The 15,763-nt window shown below is 39.5% G+C and overlaps 1 protein-coding gene across 2 annotated transcripts in view; it reads right to left on the reverse strand.

The window, feature by feature from the left end:
• Micu3 (mitochondrial calcium uptake 3) overlaps positions 1 to 15,511 on the reverse strand; it is a 75,145-nt gene extending 59,634 nt beyond the window's left edge. For both annotated transcript variants that reach the window (XM_029480397.2, XM_021169879.3), the window contains exon 1: positions 14,854 to 15,511. In XM_029480397.2, coding sequence (XP_029336257.1) covers positions 14,854 to 15,213 — 360 coding nt within the window. In that variant the 5' untranslated portion in view covers positions 15,214 to 15,511. The remainder of the gene's footprint in view (positions 1 to 14,853) is intronic.
• Between the last annotated feature and the right edge of the window lie 252 nt (positions 15,512 to 15,763).

A 15,763-nucleotide genomic window follows, 5' to 3' on the forward strand; every position in this document is an offset into this window, starting at 1 on the left:
CCTCTTCCTTCACTAAATCTGTTTGTCAAGGTTGTCAATGACCTTCTTGTAATTTACTCCGAAGGGCAATTCTCAGTTTTCATCTTACACCTTTTGACAGAGTTAGTAACACCCTTGAAAAAATTTATTTTGTCAAGTTCCCAAACTTCTTTCTTCTGATATCCCTGTCTTAGCAGTTCCTTTTTGGCAATTTCTTTTAACTAAAAATATACTTATTTTCATATGTATAAGTGTTTGTCTGCATGTATGTTTCCATCTTACCACAATTATGGGTTGTGTAGTCCTCATCTCCTTTTAGTTGCTCCTTGTCAGGCATTTGGTCACAGAAACGAGAAACTCAACAAATACATATGTCTTAAAAATACTTTAGTTGACTTCAGAGAATTGTGAAAGCAGAAGACAACTAACTGTATAAAGCATTTTAATCAAGGATATTCCCTGGAACGGGAAATTCCCTTTTAATGACTTATCCTTAATTTTCAGATTCATATATTGCAAACTATTTGACACAGGCTTTCATTAGGTAGACACTGCTGATAGGGAACTTGATTTATAGACAAGGCTGGCCTCAAATTTACAGAGATTCTCCTGTCTCTGCCTCCCAAGTGCTGGGATTAAAGGTGTAGGCTAAGATCCTTGATTATTATAAACTATTCAGTTTTGTGTTTAGCCAATCAATTGAAAGTTAAAAACAGAATGCTCAATTTTTGAACCTCTAGAGCAGAAGATCTCAACCTTCCTAATGCTGTGGCCCTTTAATACAGTTAGTTCCTCCTGCTGTGGTGACTCCCAACCATAAAACGATTTTTGTTGCTGCTTCTTAACTATACTGTTGCCACTGTTATGAATTGTAAAGATATCTGTTTTCCAAAGGTCTCAGGCGATCTCTGTGAAAGGGTCATTGAGCCCCAATGGGGTTGTGACACACTGCTCTAGAAGGACAAAAACCAAGAAAATGGATCCAGTCTATGCCAGGGAATACAAATGAGGGATCATATCTTCCTAAGACAGCAAAACCAAATGTAAACATGTTTCTAATCACAATAAATGAAATAGTGATAAAATGCCTCATTAAAAAAAGAAGCACCTCACAGGGTTAGTAGGATGGCTCAGTAGGACAGGGGGTGCTCTTTATGTACAAGATTCCGAGTATACCCAAATACAGAGAGAGAAGCTCTCATAGTATGCTTTTCAAAAGTCCATACAGTATCCCTTAGGACTGCCACAGCTAAACATGACTGAAAATATCTGAAAATACATGGAATTAAAGGTTAGAAGTATTAAATGTAATGGTGAAAAACTCATAATCAACCATGAAACAAATTGCTATAGATCACAGAGCAACTGTTAAGAGAAATGTATTGTGAATTAAATGAATTCCAAATAAAAAATTCAAAATTGTGATGTTAATACATGTCTATTAAAATGGAAAGAAACCATATAGGGCCTCAATAACAGAATGTATATGTTCATTATTAACACTTTGCATAGAGACTGTGTAAACTGACCATTTATCAGTCTTCACAAAATTACCAACAACATAAAATGTGGAAGTTATATCAGTGTAAGGAAATATTTATACAGTAGATATTCACACTTAAAGTTCATGGATATATAATTCACAGTGCATGAAAATAATAAAACAAACAGAATACAAGAATAGATGGAAGACATAACTAGATCATTTCTAGAAAAGAAACTTTCAGAAGTTCTCTACTGCAATTAATTAAAAGCCCACTAATTAAGTTATTAATTAAAGCTCATGCCTTTAATCCTAACAGTCAGAAAGCAGAGGCAGATGGATTTCTGTGAGTTCAAGGTCAGGCTCGTCTATGTATAAGTTTTAAGCCAGCCCAAGCTACGGAGAAACCTTATCTTAAGATAAAAATAAAAAAATCTCACTACTCACAAATTAACAGGAAAACAGGAAGCAAACTGTGCAAAAATTACTGGACAATATTAAATGAAAGTGGAATATGAAATATGGAAGCCTATTACTAATTGCATATGAAGTCTATCCTGGTAAAACTGCATTTTAAAGGAATATGGACAATGAAACAGATACAGTAGATTTAGGGGTAATATAAAATTAACAAAACATATAGTTGGCAAAAAAGTTAGAGAAAGTTGGTCTTGTTTATAAAAATATATATGTTTATATGCAGAAAAACTAGAAATTTTAAAATGGTCTATTATGTTTAAAAACTCATAACTTTTGTTGAATTTGTTCTCAATTTCAGTTATCAAGTATGTTCTAATTATTGTAACCCCCTCCTCTCAAATTTCCTCAGCACTTCTATTAGGCCCCTCTCCTCTCACAATCCCCTGTCAAATACTCAACTCCCAGTTCTGACACCCTCTGGGTTTAACCAGGATCGTTTGTGTGACCATGGGTTTGCAGACTATTGGAGAATCCAGTGAATACAGCTGAAGATACTCACTGTCCCTACCTTAAAATCCATCAGTAAGCAATACTTAACTCCCTCCAGGAAGAGGTGGGCCATAAGGGCCCCTTTCTAATACATGACTGACTGCCGATGGACTCAGTAATGTGTAAATCCATGACAGACACCCACAGATGCTTGGAGGTTATAAAGTCAATATTCATAGCCTTTCTCCATATTTTCCTGCTCTTGTATTCTTTCCATCTCTCTTCAGCAATGATTCCCTAGCCTTGGAGACAGAGGTATAAATGTCCTTTATTTTGGACTGAGCACTGAACTGTCACTTAAGAATAGTGTGCTATCTTTTATAAAAATATATTTTTTTATTTTTGAGATTATAATTACATCAATATATTATCTTTTAACAAGCAAGTAGAAAATGTGTTAGTCTTTTTGAAAAAAGGGTTAACAGTCTATAGAGGTCATCACCAGGGTCATACAGACAGCAAATCAATCTAGGACTTGAAGTCGGGTGTTCTGACACCAATTCAATCTATTACACAACTTGGTATATTGGAATAAAAGTGCACTGCTTTTGCAATCCCTCAGGCTTATGTTCAAATGTCAGCTTCACAACTTTCTATTTAGGTAACCTTGGGAAAAATACTTAATCTCTCTGAACTTTAGCTTTAAAACAGATAAATACCAAGCCTATAAACTATAAAGACTAAGCAAAAAAGTAGGAAGAATGCTTCTTTCTCTGATAGTCATTCTATCCATTCTATTAGTCGCCGTTAATTAGCCATTCTATTCATTGGCTAATTCTGGAAACAGTCTAGATGTTCAGCTCCATGCCTCTGGTTTGACTAAGTCTTTGTGTTGCTGTAGGTTCAATGCGCTCATTCTGTTTGTCCATGGTTATTCCAAATACCCTGCCCTGCATGTCCTTGTGCTTCTCATCTGCCTTAAGGTCTACCACTTTTCTTTCAGTCTCACTTAGTTCCAAATGTCCAGATACACAATATGGTGATTTTACTACTTGGGAGTCATGGCTAGCTTTCCAAGGCAAAATCTTTAGCTACACACTCACCGTGGCCACAAAGGACTGGCTATACAATGCCTCCACTGTGGTTTGAAGAGGAAGATACTCCCCACGCCCTTAGACCTATGTGGTGAAGGCTTGGTCTCCAGCTGGTGTCACTATTTTAGGAGGAGGTGTTGTTAACTGTAGGAGGTGGGGCCAAATGAAGGAAGTCAGTCCCTGGAGAGTGTTCCTGCAGTGTGTCTTATTCCCAGGCCTCTGTTCTGACCTCAACTGCCTCCTTTCAGCTCGGACATGAATAGTAACCGCTTGCGCGTGCTTATGCTCCTAAGGCCATGGTGTTCTGCCTATGGTGGTTCTCCTTATGGGGAAGGAGCCCAGGCCATCTACAGAAATCTGTGAACCCCAGAGCCAAATGAATCTAACTTTTGCATATATTTTGCTGACAGGTACAAAAACTAATAATAGGCTCCAAGAAAGATTTTATAGGCTGAAATTAAAAGAAAGGAACACAGATATATCATCAGTGTTTACACTATTTTCCTCCAAGTAAATCACCCTGAACTTATCACTATATTACTCAGTATGAGCTGTCAAACAACAACAACAACAACAAGCACATACTAATCAGCCTAAACAACAGAGATTAGTTTCTAATGGTTCTGGAGATGGAAAATATGAGAACAAGGTGCAGGCACAGGGTCCTCTCACTGTTTTCCAGATACCCACTTTCTTGTTCTGTTCTCCCAAGGTCAAGAGGTGAGATGATGCTATTTCTGCGCCACAGTTACCCTTGATTGTTACTTATTACACTCAAGGTTAGAGCTTCAAGATGGATTTGTGGAGGACACCAATATTCAGTACATACATCAAGCAACTCATCTGCCCCACCCCCACTTCTCTACACTCTCATGCAAGCTTTATAAATGTTCCAGCAGGTCATTCTTACCAAGTGGGCATTTCACTCTGTGGAACACTGAATGTTTTAGATCACCTGCAAACAAACAAGACAGTTCTTAAGATCAGATCCAGAATCCTTAGCTACTAGACAGCCTTTAGTGTGTCAATGGAACTGTATGCTTCTTTGTCCTATGCCAAGTTTACCTAGCCAACAACCTCTCTTGAAATTCCTGAAGCTGGGCTGGTGAGATGGCTCAGTGGTTAAGAGCACCAACTGCTCTTCTGAAGGTCCTGAGTTCAAATCCCAGCAACCACATGGTGGCTCACAACCACCCGTAATGAGATCTGATGTCCTCTTCTGGTGCATCTGAAGACAGCTACAGTGTACTTACATATAATAAATAAATCTAAAATAAAAAAAAAGAAGAAATTCCTGAAGCCTCATGTTGGAAAGGAGTCTCCTCCATGACTGCATTGACCAAATGGCACCCCATTGGTAGGATTTCAAACTGCCAGTCCAAGGATGCCAGTCTTTTTGTCTTCTAACCTTGGCTCAGCATCTGGAGATTCTGCAACTACTGAGAAGACCCAAATTCTGACCCAAGGGGAAGGTTTTCCTTCCACCTTTGCTTACGTCTGGATTATTCTTTCAAACTTTAATCTCTTCTTCATAGCTAACCCCTCACAGTGGTCATTTTGTATAACGACAATAGTGGACACACTTGACATTTGTGGCTGTTTACAGAGCAGTACTGGGTAGTAATGACTTGTAAATGCAAGTCCATCAGTTGTAACAAGTACATCGCCATGCTGCCAGATACTGGGAGGAAGGGAGCCTACATGTGTAGGTGCGTGGGAACTCTATACTTTCTGTGCCAATTTAAAACTGTTTTTAAAAGTCCATTTTTTTCTTAAAGAAGGAGGAAAATTCTGTCAATCTTGCTCTTAAAAATACAGCACACACAGGGAGTATGTATTTCTATAAAATAGTGTATGACACAAAATTAATTTTTAATTTTGAATGATAAATATATAACTTTTTAACTCTTAAGTTTAGAAAAACTACACAAAAGCATATAAGAAAAATACATAAATAATTAAAAGGTATAAAAATAAAAATAATGCTCATGTTTTTCCTTACAGAACTCACTGAAAAACAGTATTTATTGTTTTGGTTTTATACTCCACTAGGGACTGAGTACATGGCCTTGTACATGCTACACATATAATGCTCCCATCTCTTCCCAGATTCTTCCCATCTCCTTATTCCAGACTGGTGGAAACTGAAGATATAAAAGGGTAGTCACCATACTGTGCACTGGAGGAAAAGTTGTTTCTTCTTGAGAGTGTTCGTCATGAAAAATTCTATTGTCCAACCAAACCTAGTTTCTCTGCTTCTTAAGCATGTGTCTGGAGTACATTTCTCAATCTCTTATACTTAGATATAGCCATATTATTAAATTTAGAAAATGTAAAATCAATGGAAGGAATATATATCATTACCAGGCTGGATTCATAAAATATCTTCATCTATGTTCCTTTCCTTAAAATATTGTAACTATTTATGATGGCATCATTCTGATTAATCTTGCAAGCTGACTGTTAAAAAACAAAACAAAAACAAACAAAAAAACCAAAGACCTCACCTATCACTCTGGGTGCCTGAAACATGAAACATGGAGAAGCCTTGTTAACTATATACCTACCTACCAAAAGAGGTCACACTAATAAACTTCTATTGAGTTAATCCACTAAAGGTATAATTGTTATTGCAAACTGACCTACGCTAATACAGGGATTTTGAAAATTATAGTGCATATTAACTTGACTGTCTTAGGAATGATATTAATGTCTTAATGGGAAACAAAATGAAATCAGATAACATACTCAGGGTTCTCTGTTATCGGTGGTGGTAAATTCCTTTTCATGAGTCCTTTGGTCATTTGAGCATTGTTATCTTCATTTACCTGTAGCCCCTCATTATACACTCTGCACACTTGTTCTGTCTGAATCTTGTAGTACATTTTCTGCTATTCCAAGACTTCTTTGTGTATTTCCCCTTCTGGGTTTTACTTTTGTTTTAAAAACCAGCAAGACATATTCCTCTGCTGGGCGTGGTGGCGCATGCCTTTAATCCCAGTACTTTGGAGGCAGAGGCAGGCGAATTTCTGAGTTCGAGGTCAGCCTGGTCTACAGAGTGAGTTCCAGGACAGCCAGGACTACTCAGAGAAACCCTGTCTCAAAAAAACAAAAAACAACAACAAACAAACAAAAGACATATTCCTCTAAATATTTTTAAGTTTTACTTATTACATGTAGGACCCTAATATACTTGAACTGGATTCTGATCATATCATGAAAAAGAGAAATTTATTTATTTATGTTTACCACATAGAGGATTTTAATAATGTTGTATAAATTTGCATAAAATAATTGTTCCACATTTAGGATAGGCCCTGTTTCACTCTCTTTCTTAATCTACTAAGAACTGTGTTCACATGACAAAGACAAGTCCTATGTCATTGTCAGATGTGTAAGAGCATAGGAAAAGTTTAGGTGACTATGGATAAGTATAATAACTTGTAATAGGGTGAAGCTATCTTAAATTGAATTGGGGCAAGTACCTTCTACCTTAACCTTTCTAGAGAACAAAATACTATGAAGATCTTAGTCAATACACTGTATCAACTACACACATATCATGATAATGAAAAAGTAGAAAACAATAGAATGACTTAAAATTCTTAAACATACATGTTCAACCTGGGATATTCAGGATAGGAAATAGAACATGTTTTATATTCCAAATTTTAGGGAAGAAGTTTGAGCACTGAGCTGTCTAAAGGAGAATTTGGAATATGAAAAACATGGGTTTTACTTTTCCAATTGAAAAAAAGAACTTGCAAGCAAATACTACTACTACTGTATAAGCATGACTACTGCTTATCAAATAATACAGCACCAAAAGTCTACATCAATACATCATAGAATATAGGGGGGTAAACTGAATTCCACAAAAAAAGCCACACCTATTGTTGAAGATTCTGCAAGGCTGACAATATAGAAATTCATCATTGTGGAGAGTTGGAATGTCACAAAACCAGAGCCAATTTATCTTGGGCTCACTTTTATCTCTGACATAGCTATTAATTGTCTACCCACTTCTGACCTAGTATTCTGTGACTATCACTTGAAATTTGGGGGATGTATTAACTTAACATCAGCCTTCTTCCACCTAAATGTGATGAATGTCATCAGATGACATGTAAAACCTAGAGCGTAGATTTTGTGCCTCTCTGTATTCCATCTGGTATTCCCACCAACTCTTTGAAAGGCACCTTTCTTTTGTTCTTTAGCAATAGAACTGTCAGTTTCATGAATGAAACTACTACCATGTTAGAACATGGTGGGTGGGGAAGCTTAATGCTGTCCCCTAGAGCACAGCCACTCATATTTGGCTCCTGAATAACCTATCTTCTTCCTTTAGGGGTGAGAGCTGTGTTTTTACATCCACAGGAAAAAAAAAACAAAAAAACAAAACGGTTCCAGAAAAAGAAAATAACATGTTTGTAAAATTCTGCTATAGTTCACTAGATGATTTCTTTAATGCCAGATAATGAAATAAGTAGAATTTATTTGACTTTTAGACGTTTTCTCAAACACAACTGTTTACAGGATACAGTTATTATTCAAATTCTCAGTGTCTGGCACAATTATAATACAGTCTAAATTTTGTAGACAAACCCAGACAATCAAGTTTAAACAAACAAAAAAAAACTGTACTATACTATGAATTAGATACATCTTCTATGCAAATTAATAGGTATAAATTATTACATCACAGGTATAAATTATTAGACCAGATTCTTAAGGTTTCTGCACTCAATAAAAACAACAACATGAAAATCTATCAACTAGAATAGCAAAGGCTGTGATCCTGTTAAATGCTGCATTTCAGACAGAAGTGAAAAAAAAGTCATCATTTAAAAAAATCATAGTTAACACTGTAAATATGAATCACGAGAGACAAAAAGATTCTGCAAGTGTTCTTTCTTGGAGTTGGGGACAAAATATAGGTCTTAGGTGTGTTAATAAGCACTCTACCAATGAGCTAAATTCCAACCCCCAAAGACTGCCATACAGCGACTCTCTACCCTCCCCCAAATCTGTTTCTTGGTGTGCACATTTTGCTCTCAGAATGGTATTACCTCCTATTTCATATAGTAAGCACAAGACATTAGTCAAGAACTTCTTTTCCTTGCTAATAAATAGTCATATAGTCTATTTCCCCCTCAACCCCCCCATTAGAAAGGAAATGGTCCACACCCTGCACTACTTAAGAGTAAATTCCCCACTTTAATATCCACTTCCATTTGTCTGCTTGGCAACAAACGAACCTCTGTTTCAGTTTAATCTTTTACATCTTTTTCAGCATTTAAACATAGTTCAGAGTCTCTCATCTAAATGAAATGAATTCAGTTCTTTGATAGCATCCTTTCTTCACCATTACTCTCAGGTGTCACCCAAGGTATTGCCAAATGTCACTCATGCTCCTACCGTTTGGATAACTGGTTTGTAGTTCCTACTTCTCCCCTGAGCCGATGTCTGGGGTTTGCTTTTCATCTTATGAGTTTTAGTACTTGATGATTCCCAACTTAATTTCTATCACAAAGACACTGAGATTCTGACCTATGTATCCAACTGGAAATTTGTCCTTCATCTTAATCCTCATTCCACTCTTCAATATTGATTTTATTTTATTGGTGGTGATACTGGGTTAGAAAACCAGGGCCTACAAAGCACTAGGCAAGGACTCTGCTACAATACTATCTACCAGCCCTCATTTCCCTCTGTAACTAATAATTCCTATTCAGTTTTCAAGTGCCATTGTAAGGCTACTTCTTCCAGGAAGACACATTTTCAGGTGTGGTGTCTGGGGTATATGTCTTTCCTGTGTGGTCTCATGATACATTCTATTTTTCCCATCACATCAGGTTAGCATGTCATATTCTGTGTTTTCACCATATTATAAACTGAGAACATATATGCATTTATTTCATTTATCACCAAATTGCTAGCACCTATTTAAAATTTTCAAATGCATTTATTTTTGATATAGGACCTTGCCATATAGCTCAAGCTGAGCTCAAAGTCACTATATTGCCCAGGCTGTAGAAAATTTTCCTGTCTCTACCTTCCCAAACCTAACATGACAGATGTACATTACCATACTTGTCCCTAGTAAGTATTCTATGAATAAACTATTTAAATGAACAATGGCCAGATTGATATATTTTTATACTTCCAAATGGAACATGAAACAGAAATCTTGATATTATATCCATGAAATAAAAAAAAAGCAAAGGAATAATGGTATAATAGTTTAAAAAATATTAAGCACTTATTGACGGAGACAATAAATCATAATAGAAGATGTAATTTGCCTGCCTAAGGTCCTGGGTATGATCTCCAGCATCATCAAAATAAATAAAATAAAAAACAATTATTTACACAGACTTATGTCCATTGCCATAAATGATCACCTTTAGAAAATGTATTATCTTTTAGCATGTCAAGGATAATTAACATGTTGCATGTTATTTTAAAAAGAGAAAAACAGAAAGTGAGGGGACGGTCGTCGTTTCAATGTGAACTATCACCCATATGCCTCTGTTCTGAAGACATCTTCCCAAGTTGGTGGTGCTCTTTAAGGAACCCAAGGAGTCTTTATGAGGTCAGGTGAGTGTGTGTTTGCGGGTGTCACTGAAGTAGCCTAGAAGTTTCCTCCTGGCTGTTTCATAGTGCACTGTCTCCACATGTTTATGTGCTGTGAACCAGCTGCTCTGTATGCTTTGTCTGCCATGATAGCTTGAAAACGTTCAAAACTTTGAGCCAAAATAAATCTCTGCTAGCTTAATTTTTTAATGTCAGATTGTATGATCAAAGAGATGCAGAAGTAACTAATTAGGGATGAAAGGAGCCACTTGCTGACAGAATTACTAAATTGATAGCTATTATGAGCAGGTGGTGAACAGTTTCAATATATAATTTTACACATATATCCATCTCAAAACAAGAAAAACATAAAAGCATTTAATGAAATACTAATGCTGAGAAACTAAATATATTTACAAAGAACATCACTTTATCATATGCTTAGTGATGAAAAAATAAGTATACACATTTTGTACCTATTGCAAAAATCCCTATAATTACTCTGTCCATACCTTCCAATGCTATAATAACTTAAATTTCTAGTTATTAGTCCTCATGGATATGTGGCACAGCATGGGATTTGTCTGCTCAGGGGCCTGGGCGAAACCTCAGGCATATACTATAGCATACTTTGGCAACAGCCATTGTCAACTTTCATGAGGTGATACACAATGGGCTTTAATTTGCACTAACTTCCATATGCAAAATAGTACCCAAAATTAAGGCTCAGAAAACTAAGAAGTGACTCTGGGAACTAAAACAGACCTTCATGGAAGATTAGAGCTGAACATCCTGCCATAGGTGATCTCACTTGAGTCATCCATATGACCTCTCATAAACTCCAAGGTCAAAGCCGCCCTGAGGATGAGATCCTGGAACAGATAACATCCTGAAAATGATGGGAATTAAGGTTCAAAAGCCGAGATACCTTTTTTGTACAACTATACAGGTTTACAATGTATTCTACCGTTTCGTGTTCATCACTAATTTTTAAAACTATTTTCACTTAAATAATTTTAAACTATTCCTTTGAAGATCACTACATCTGGAGGAAAGGGTCAGCAAGAATGACAACAGGCCCAATATCTGCTGTCTCTCATCTACCAATAAAACTTGATTTACACATATTCACCCTGAAATATTCACAGTGTGCGTGTTCCAATGTTGAGGCTGGGTGTCTGTTATATACAGAAAAAAAAAAAAAGTGGTTTGAATTTTCCCAAAGAAGTGATTTAGAATGTAACCTCAACTGGAATTAGAAACTGGACACTGTTTCTTCTTGAAATATGCCTTAACTTAATAATTTAAGTTTGTAAAGGAAAAAGAGAAAATTTGGTAGAGAAGGTAAATTAGCTCAACGTAATTATTCTACAAAGTCTATGTGAGTGACTTGTCTGGTGCTATTCTAGTGTTGTAGTTTGAATGAAAATGGCTCAGTGGGCTTTGGCAGATGGCACTATCCGGAGGCATAGCCTTGCTGGGGAAAGTGTGGCTTTGTTGGAGGAAGTGTGTCACTAGAGGGTGCGCTTTGAGGTCTCAGAAGCTCAAGCCAGGCCTAGTGGCCCCGAGTTCTCTTCCCACTGGCTGTGGAGTGGATCACTCTTTGTCAGTACTATGTCTCCATGCCACCATGCTTCCTACTATGACAACAATAACCTAATCCTCCGACCCGTAACCATCCCAAACTAAATGTTTCCCTTTGTAAGAGTTGCTGTGCTCATGATATCTCTTCACAGCAACAAAACCTTAACTAAGACAGATAGGATACTGACAAAAAACAAGCTAGAGGCAAACAGGGGCTATTTGGGCTTAAGGTTCCAGTCCATCACTGTGGGAAAGGCCTGTAGCAGGAGGACCAAACTAGTCTGGCAGGAAGCAAAGCGATCATATTTCATATGCCTGCAGGAAGTAGAGAGAGAATGGGAAGTAGGGCTAGATTATAAATCTACTCTGTCCAGTAGACATACTTCCTCCAGCAAAGCACTAGCATCTGCAGACCTATAAACTTCCCAAACAACGCTTCTAGCTAGGGGCCAATTATTCAAACAAATGAGGCTGTTGAGGAAATTTCATATTCAAACTTACATATTATATATTCATGTAATATATATAATACATGTTATATACATTATATGTGTTATATATTACATATACTATACATGTGCATGTGTCATATATGTATGTAAAAATACTATGTGATGCATAAATATCTAAATGCAATAAAGTATAGGGTTAATATAATTATTTTAATGATTTCAATTGTCCTCTTTAACCTTTAGGTAGAATATATTCACTTCTTTAAGGTTATTAAAGATAAATTACAGAGTCTCCAAGAGGATAGCTATTTTTCCTTAAGACAGTCCTGCCCTATGATGGTTGATGTTGGTTATCAACTTGAAAGGACCCCAAACTACCTAGGGGGACAAATCTCTGAGCATATTTCCCAGGGAGTTTCTTGACTGGATCAGGTGGGTTGGCAAAGATCTAGCCCAACTATGGGTGACACACTGGACTGGACTGCAAACAGCCTGCAAACAGTGAGCTGAGCACGAGCATCCATCTCTCTGTACATCCTGACTGTGGATGTCAGGTGACCAGCGCCTTACATGCCTGTGGTCATGATGGCTACCCCCTGATACTATGAGTCAAGATAAAACTCTCCTCCCTTCAACTGTTCCTGTCAGGTACTACTCATGGCAACTATGATACAGCTAATACAAATCCCAAATCTGCATGGATCTGGAAGAATAAATGTTTCTTCCTCTAGGTTATATACCAAACCTAGACTTCTACAAGTGAACATGTCTTTTTCTAGCCATGCTGAAGCCTGGTTATAATGCCCAGTGGATGCATTTTAAAAAGACACAAATTAGCATTAGGATGTCAGGCTTAAATTCAGACCCTCTTTCCAGAGGGTCTTTCCAGAGAAGAAAAAGAGAACAGAAATAGTGTAAGAAACATACTATGAACCTTTCTGACATGAATTTCCACAATGAAAGGTCTTTTGTCATGAAAGCACCTAGTACAAGCATGAAAAAATGTTCAAGCCAAAGCTCATTATCGTGAAAATTCCAATATTCGGATAATAACAGGACAATAACACGTTTTACAGAAGGAAAAACTATCACATGCAAAAGGTATGACAACTATGATGTTGAAGCAGAGACTGGGACGGGAAAGACAGGGGATGTTAGTGTCAGTTTATTTCTAAAACATCACATAGAAAATCGTATGCAGATGAAACAATGCTAATGTAGTAAATACTACTAGACAATAAAGGACCCAGGGAGGCTAGTCTGTGATAGACCACTATGCAGCATTCATGATGTCCTGGACTTGGTCACTAGTAACAAAAAGAAACAAAAACACAAAATAAATGAGTAAAGGCAAAACGGACAAACATTTACTACACAGGAGGCGGTCCATTCTGTTCCAGATCTATTAACTTAGTTAACGCCCACAGCGTTGTTGAGTCAGAGTCTAGCTTTCTGAGCACACTCATGGAACCACGTGATCCAGTCTCTCCAATCTAAAGGTAACGTTCATTTTTAAAAGGGAGGAAAGAAAACACTATTTGCATGTTCCCTACCTCGTTAATCTGTTTCCAGACCAACTCCAGTTGACTAAAAGTTCTCACGTGGTCAATCAAAAGACAAATGTCATGCTACTCTCCTAAGCCACAAAATAGCAGGTGTGTATGTATGGGGTTGAAGGCGGACAGTGTTTGCTAGGACTTGATTATTTATTTGTATAAAAGTACTTTACACAGCGTGCGTGTCATTTATCACTAAGCAAAGGTGCATAGCAGAGATTCCCTAACCTAAACGCACTGCCAACCTGCATCCAAAACATACACAAGAAGCTGGGTACTTGTACATGGTCACTACAGACCTACATACAGGAGAAAAAAGTACAAAATTTCATTAAGGTTAAAAAGGGGCACTATTTCACCCAATCTTGTCATATCCTTTTAGTCTTGATGTAGAAATATTCCCTAGGCTAATTCTCGAAGTCATTTACATGACAATTAAATAGAGAACAGTGTGTGTTGGGGGTGGGGAGAGGGGTAGGGGGACACGGGACACATCTCTTACTCTTCTTGCCTTAACAGTCTTTACCTTATATCAGAACTACATTGTAGCTCAACGTTTTTATATGATGGTTCTGCAGTTAGCTTCACTCTGAGTTTCCCACCTTTCATGACCTCTCTTGTGGTTTGTTCTAGCCTATCACGTCAGGGATTCTGGGTTTATTTAAAGAAAGAGAAAGAGAGGTGTACTACTTTTGAGTAACGTTTCCCTTCCCAGTATGGCAACACCTCTCTTGGGACTGCTGTACACTAATGAGGCAGACTCCGATATCTAAAGATGCCTTCAGAATGCATCCAGCACTCGCTTCCAGGAATATTTGCTCTTGTTGTCTTTCTCTCACTCATCACTTACTTCTTCGTGTTTATGCCTGTCAAGTCCTTTAGTTGTGTGTCGTGAGGTGGGGTGGGGTGTCTGGTTTGTATTTGGTTGCTCGACGGTAGCTGCAGCAACCAGAACGGTGTTGAGGCATGAGTGACAGCATCATCTTCATCTCTCCCTGAGCATCCTAGTGCATAGAGATGCGCCTGGTGTGGATCTACGCGGCTCACTGGAGGTTCCTCACTCTCTGTTACAGGAGCTCACAGTGCTTCCACAACCTCCACTGTCAAGTGTCAGTCAAGTGTCACCGCGACCCCCAAGCCCTCCCTGGGCAGGTGGGACACCTGGCAGCCCAACCCTCTGGCGTCACCTGCGCGGTGCGCGCACGCGCTCAGGCACTTACCGTCTCCTTGGCAGCAGCCACCGGGATGGGCAGCAGTCCCCTGCCGCGGGGCGGGTCCTCGAGTTCCGGGGCCGCTAGCTCCGAGGGGTCGGCTCTGGGGTCCCCATACAGCTGGTAGCACAAAAGACCGACCAGTCCCCCGCCCGCCGCCGCTGCGATGCTCAGCTCGCCCCAGCGTCGCCGCCGCCACGCCGCCTCCGCGACGGCCCCCTCGTCCTCCTCCCGGCAGGAGAAGGGCCGGCCGGACATCCCGGGAGCCGTCCCCGCAGGCCGCCCCCACGGTGAGAGGAAGGGCTGCTGAGGGGAGAGCGCCGGCGACAGCCGAGGCGGCGGCCACAGGAGCCTCCGCAGCGCAGCCATAGCGGGAGCTGCGGGCCGAGCCGAGGGGACGGAGGGGGGGCGGGAGGGGCGGGCTGAAATCTCGCGAGATGTCGGCGCGGTGCTGGAGCTCGGAGCGACCGGCGGTCCTCCGTAGCCCGGGCGGTGCTTCCCCGAGAGTAGCCGTGGGATGCAGCGCACGGGGGAGAGACGCTCCAAAGCTTCCCAAGTCCAGGCTGTTCTCCTTCCTGCTTCCTCAGCCCAGCCACGCCGTCGTAGAGGACGGCGCCCGTAACCACGGCAACGGGCAAGTGACCCCCCCCCCCAACCCTGGGGAACCGCTGGGAGGCGGAACTCCAGGAGCCGAGGCTGCGGGGTGACCCGGCGCCCCTCCGAGACAGGCCGCGCTGCTCTCGGTGCCCTGCTCGGTGCCGAATCCTCGGATGCTCGGAGCGCTTTGTGGTTGCGTGCAGACCGTTGCTTCAATCATAAAGACTGCAGTTCTGAATGAATATTTTTGGACTCCATAAGGCTGGCTTCTGGACTTTGGGCAAGGACAGGCTAATGATTTATAGTTAGTGTTAATATTTTT

The sequence above is a fragment of the Mus caroli genome, unplaced genomic scaffold (genome assembly GCF_978045245.1).
Source record: "Mus caroli unplaced genomic scaffold, Mus_caroli_1 scaffold_10, whole genome shotgun sequence".
In the NCBI taxonomy this organism is placed as follows: Eukaryota; Metazoa; Chordata; class Mammalia; order Rodentia; family Muridae; genus Mus; species Mus caroli.